This window comes from Otolemur garnettii, unplaced genomic scaffold (genome assembly GCF_000181295.1).
Source record: "Otolemur garnettii isolate 467f Iridium unplaced genomic scaffold, OtoGar3 scaffold00013, whole genome shotgun sequence".
Taxonomy (NCBI): domain Eukaryota; kingdom Metazoa; phylum Chordata; class Mammalia; order Primates; family Galagidae; genus Otolemur; species Otolemur garnettii.
In genome coordinates, this window is record NW_003852408.1 from 30,321,971 (window position 1) to 30,328,371 (window position 6,401).

The window sequence follows — 6,401 nt, forward strand, 5'->3', positions numbered from 1 at the left end:
GCTTAGCCTCCTGAGTAGCTGGGACTCCAGGTGTCCATCACAATGCCTGGCTATTTTTTTAGAGATGGGGGTCTCGCTCTTGCTCAGGCTGGTCTCGAACCTATGAGCTCAGGCAATCCACCTGCCTTGGCCTCCCAGAGTACTGGGATTACAGGGTGTGAGCCACCCTGCTGGCAGATCTTTAGTCTTGTCTGAGTTCAATCTCTGTTCTATAGGAAAGGCGTGTATATATGTTTGTGTCTGTGTGTGTTTATCTTGGTGTGGTGAGGGAAAGGTGCCCTATTTAGTAAAAAATAATCAATGGACTAACTGGCCAGCTTCATCAGCAGAGAGAAAAATGATTCACTGTCAGGGGAGATAGTGCTCTAGAAGAAAGAGTACAGACTTTGATTCCAGATGCACGGTCCCAAACCCATCATCTGAAAAAATGGGCAGATACTGTAAATGCGTGACATAGGCAGATGAAGGACAGTCAGGAGTCGTGGGGACCGTGGTGGAGCAGAGATCCTCCATGTCCTAGCTAAAGGGGGCAGCTGTTCTTGGGTTCTTGCTAATTGTTGCCTTCCAGAAATGCGGCCATAATTACCAGATCATCCACATTTTCAAGAGAATTTAGATATTGGTATTTTGATGTAAAATTCCTTGACTTTTTTTTTTTTAAGAGACAGAGTCTCACATTATTGCCCTCAGTAGAGTGCTGTAGTGTCACACAGCTCACAGCAACCTCCAACTCCTGGGCTTAGGCGATTCTCTTGCCTCAGCCTCCCGAGTAGCTGGGACTACAGGTGCCCGCCACAGTGTCCGGCTATTTTTTTGTTGCAGTTTGGCCGTGGCTGGGTTTGAACCTGCCACCCTTGGTATACAGGGCCTGCGCCCTACCCACTGAACCACAGGCACTGCCCCAAATTCCCTGATTTTTAAAATCACTATGTGGGCCAAAGAAAAGATATCTTCAGGCTAGATTTAGCCAGTGGGCCACCAATTTGCAACCCCTGAGCTAGAAAGAGCAAATCTGAATCCTGGTCCTGTCTGCCTATGTTACTCTGTACATATAGTGAGATCATCTGTCTGAGCCTCTGTCTCTGTGAAGTGTGGCAATGATACCTACCTTCAAGGGCGTCCTGAGGGTCAGGAGGTGCAGAAGCACCTAGTACGGCTCCTGGCACCTGGTAGTGTCCTGTTATTGTTACATGATACACTCGCCAGGGGACCTGCAAACCTATGGTATTCCTGAGGGTCTACCTATGAGTGACTGGCTACGACCACAAGAACTCAGGGTCCCATCTGTCTGTTACTCTTGGTGGCCTGAAAGCTGCTGCCTGTGGGATCTGAGTTGTCTTTTTCCCTTTGAGTGATTTCCAGTCCAATGAGAGTTTAAAGGCCCCAGTGTTTGTCCTTCCTTTCAAGTTTACACTGACCTCACTGCTATCCATCCACAGGACAGTCCTGGGCTGTAAGTGGGATCTGGTTTGGAAATGATGAAATTCTTGAAGATGTATATGGACTCTTTATTTTGGGGTACTGAAAAATTTCCCCAAAGATTTTATTGTTGTTGTTGTTTTTGTTATTATTTTTATTTTGACTCTGTCATCCTGGGTAGAGTGCTGTGGTGTCATCAAGCTCACAGCAACCTCAAACTCTGAGGCTTGAGCAATCTCTTTATCTCAGCCTCCCAAGTAGCTGGGACTTCAGATGCCCACCACAACGCCTGGCTAGTTTTTCTATTTTTATTAGAGACGGGGGTCTTGCTTTTGCTCAGGCTGGTCTTGAACGCCTAAGCTCAGGCAATCCACCTGCCCTGGTCTCCCAGCATGCTGAAATTACAGGTGTGAGCCACCACGCCTGGCCTCCCAAAAGACTTTAAAGAAAACTTTAACAATATATCTCACACCTAGACGAAGTTTTTACTGGGTGTAGTTTTAACGTAACCTATACACAGAAATGCACACAAATGCTGACCTTTATTTCAATTTGTGGTTTTGTTACTCTAGCAATCACTAAGGGCTGATGTCTTTGCTTTCTGATACTGTTGCCATTTGGGGCTCTTTGCTTGGGGGGGGAGGGGCTCCTTTGTGCAGTAGGCTGTTTAGCTGCATTCCTGGCCTCCAGCCATTAGTGGTAACATCCTTTGCACCCTCCCAACCACCCCTCCACTGTGACAACCAGAAATGTGGAGCTTCTTAGAGGTCAGTGACTTGCCTGAGATCACAGGGAGGGGCAGAGCTGGAGCCAGAACCCATCCAGAGTTCTGTTCACACTGCCACTGCCTTCTGAGACCTCAGTAACATCGTGCCTTCAACCCTGTTTTAACACTGTAGTCTTAAGGGTCTTAAGTAAAAGTATTAGTCTATCAAGAAGTCAAAGCCTTTTGCTGAATTTTAGTTTTCCATGAAAGTGGAAGTTGACATCCTTGGTCCATACTTACCATTGTGTGGATCATTTATTGTCTCTGACTTTTAGTTGTCTCTAGGTGATTCCTCTCCAAATTCTCACAGTCTTTAGTGACTGAGTCCTGGTCACACTTAAGACCTATTTAGTATTTTGTCCATCTACTTTCATTTTCCATGCTACAACCCAATCCATTACATGGTGCTGTAGTAGGTTTGGGCGGTTACCTTAGAGGAGTAGATGGTTAGTGGAGTTTGTGACGATGGCAACAAGGAGACATTGAACTCTTCGGGGACATCAGTGATGGTTGGAATTTTGTATTCATTTGGGCTCCGAGAATACAAGATGCCTTCTGGGGAATATTTCAGTTCTTCAGTGGTATAAAGGCCCATTCCCTGAATAAATGATCCTTCGATCTGAAGGAGGAAAATTTCAAGCTTGGTGACATGAATCCTTTTCCGAAGCCCTTTATGTATACCAAAATCACTCTCGGGAAGGGCCATCTACCTAAGTGGGCTAGCACCTACCTGCCCGATGTCAATGGCCGGATTTAGGCTGCAGCATGCATCCATGACAATGTCTGTTCTGATTTTCTGTTCAAAATAAAAATGACCTCAGCATAAATACTTGAGTTAAAAAAGTATTATTTTCAGGTTTATTCAAATGGTGTCTAGTTATTCCAAAACTCCTGCTGGTGATTTGATCTTGATAACAGTTAACATTTATCGAACCCCGTCAATCTTACAGCTGGTAGGACATCTGCTAAACTCTTTAGATTTAGTGCTGGGCTTGTCAATGACCTTGGAAGATGGGCACTCATGATTTTGACTCCTGTTACATGACTCCAAAGTCCGTGACATCTTGGTGTATCTGAGTCACTTGGTGAATAATTGCTTTGCCTGCTTTTTCATCTGATTCTCAACCTGGATTGGTTGTTTGAATATAAGTCATGAGCTCATCTATTCCTCATAATCATCTGATGCAAGTGGTAGTGTTGCCGTTTTTTCCTGAGAAAATCATGTAGATATACTGGCATGTATGAGTGTGGGGGATTTGTAAGATTTTGGAACGTATTAGAGCAAATGTTGAGACCACCTTTGACTTTGCTAATCTGCTTCCTCTTCAGAATTTAGATGTATGTCATTGGTGCATCATGTAAACTGTTTTGGCACCGGGCATGTGCATGGAGGTTGTTACAGAGCCCTGGAAGGCCCCTAGATGCCTGTGGCCCATCTTGGGACTCTCTGGGCTTTATTTCTGCCCCCGTTTGGCAGAGGTTGTTCTGACGGTATCATCGTTCTCATTACCTGGGCTCATCTTTCTATGTATTTAGCCCTTGGAATTTAGCAAATTTCTTGGCCTGTCAGACAACCTGCTGGGGGAACTGAGACTGGCCTTTATCCATCCTCATCCTACACAGGGAGGGACACTGGACGCACCTCAGAGTGGGCCTTCAATTCACCACTATCTTGAAACCTGGTAGGTTTTGCATTATGCATTTTGGAGAATGGAAGGAGATGAGCTGTGCGCTCATGCCGACTCCATGGATGCTTGTTCACCAACCACAGGCAGCCAGCAGCAGTCAGCAGCAGTCGGCCTGTACTTTAAGTTCTCTGATTTCTCTTTAATTAAAGAAGTTTTGCCTCTTCAAGGAATAAACTATTTTGAGGTACCAGAACGATACTGAAATTACAGAACCTTGAACTGTAAATGTAAACTGGAAGGTACAGAAAAGGCCAAACTTTATCTAAGGATGATTCCCATGAGTTTGGTTCCTTTACACATTTACACTAGAGTTCCTCGGGTGGAATTGACAGATAAAGTAAGTCTGTCCTGAGTATTGCTTGGGACATATTTATGTCAGAAAATTATTTGCTGTTTATTTGAAATTCAAATTTAATTAGGTGTCCTATATTTTAATTTGGTTAAGTCTGTATCTATACACATTGACCATTTATATTTTGGGGCAAGGTGGCTCAAAGTGATGTTGGAATAATTTATAAAAGGAATTTAGATGTATGTCATTGGTGCATCATGTAAACTTCCTAAAAATTTACCATACTCTGGGTATACTTGAAGTTTCCAGAATCTCTCTTTTCACAGAATGGTACCTGGGGTATATTTGTGGATTTATCCTTTATGGTGCAAGTAGTTAGCTTTGGGTTAAATAGGACTCCTGGCTGAGTGTGGTATGTTGCTACCTTGTATTACACCTGTAATCCCAGTGCTTCAGAAGGCCAAGGTGGGAGGATCACTTGAGGCCAGGCATTCGAGACCAGCCTGGCCAACACAGTGAGATCCTACCTCTTAAAGAAAAAAGAGCTGGGCATGGTGGTACATGCCCCATGAGGTGGACACCTCAGTGTCCTAGCTACTTGGGAGACTGAGGCAGGAGGATTGCTTGAGCCCAGGAGTTTGAGGCTATAATGAGCTATGATTAGGCCACTACACCCCATCCTGGGCAACAGAAAAAGAGTTTGTCTCTACAAAAAGGAAGGACAGAAGGAAGAAAGGGAGGAAGGAAGGAAGGGATGGAGGGGGGAAGGAAGGCTCTTTACTTCCAATGGGTGGTTTCCTGGATACTCAAATAGCAAACACAAAAATTATTTTCATACGTCTCTCTTATCAAATCTATTTCCTTAGGGGTCAGTAGTATCCTTGGGGTAATTGACTTTGAAGAAACATTAGCGCATTGCTACATGCTTTCAAAATGTTTGCTGAAGACTACTAGATTACCTAATCCTTCGGATTAGATAATTTGTCCTTCCTTTAGGAACAGAATCATTTCCTGGGAAAAACTTGGGAAAGTGATTTTGTCATCTGAAATGGAAGACAAAATTTAACACATTTGAGGCTGTTATGAGCAGTTCCTTCTTGACCATGACATTGTCCTCTTCAGTGGAAATTCAGGAGAAGTCCAGATCTCTGGACACTCCCATGGAATTGAAAGGGTCCTGTTCCTGTGTGGGTATTACAGGATGAAATTGGGCTACTTGCTATACGACACACTTGTGTTGTTGCCGTTTTATTATGCCAAGAGGAGAGAGAGACTTGACTTACCTTGTGAGCCCCTGTCAGGCAGTCAATTTCAACCTCAGAGCAGGCAGCACCATAGACATAGTATGGAAACGGGTCTCCTTCCCCCTTATCCCAGTCCATGAAGGCCTTGTAGCCCCTGAGGGAAGAAATAAAGCCCTTTAGCTGGTGGGGTGGGGTGCAAACAATGTTGATTCACTGTAAAAATTACCAAAGTTTTATGATAGCATTTCTTTGATCGGTGTTCATTTCAATTGTCTTTTAAACTCATTTCACTTGCTACCTTGTATTTATAAACATCCCAGTTGGTTATCGTTTGCCCCCATTTTTAAAAGGATACTGCTTAGGGAAAAAAGAAGAAAAATAAAAGAGGATACGCTTTGTGTTGCAGTTAGGATGTCAAGGAGAGGGCAAAAGCCACCAGACTGTGCCCGAACCTCACATTGTGTCTGTGTCTTCATGTAGAATTTGCATTTAGGCCCTTCCTGACCAATGAGAACCTCCATCAGTTTTTGTCAGTGTTCCCAGAGGGACCCCATAGGCTGTGCTAGCCTTATTAATGAAGCTGATGGAGCTCATGGGTGGTAAAAAATTCAGGGTTGGTAATTCAACGCATTAATTTATAAAGGAAGGTGTATTCAGACAGAGGGCAGGTTCGCTCTCTCCTTGGGTAACTGAACTCAGGAATTGAGAACTCATTATGTACAGGACCGGGCCTCACCTTCTTCTTTCCTTCTTTCTTCGTATTTGCTTTAATGCTGTGTGTGTGTGTTATACGGTGGCTTGTTTTGATAGACTGTAAAACTAATTTCATAGGCTTGTTGAATGTGACAGTCAGCTCTTTCCTCCTTCTTCATTCTCTTAATGCACACTTTCTGAGGGCTTCCTGCTGACTGGTACTGCGCAGGTGATGACTGTCACCACCGTCCTCCCCATCTCCTCCCACCTGGTAGGAGCTTCAGTGTAGAAAGTTTTTA

At 44.1% G+C, this 6,401-nt stretch overlaps 1 protein-coding gene across 2 annotated transcripts in view; it reads right to left on the minus strand.

Annotated features, from left to right (window-relative positions):
• AOX2 (aldehyde oxidase 2) overlaps window positions 1-6,401 on the minus strand; it is a 74,417-nt gene that overhangs the window by 12,015 nt on the left and 56,001 nt on the right. For both annotated transcript variants that reach the window (NM_001308456.1, XM_023510273.1), the window contains exons 31-33: window positions 5,449-5,563; window positions 2,916-2,981; window positions 2,616-2,804 (exon numbers count right to left, since the gene is read on the minus strand). In NM_001308456.1, the coding sequence (NP_001295385.1) occupies window positions 2,616-2,804; window positions 2,916-2,981; window positions 5,449-5,563 (370 nt within the window). The remainder of the gene's footprint in view (window positions 1-2,615; window positions 2,805-2,915; window positions 2,982-5,448; window positions 5,564-6,401) is intronic.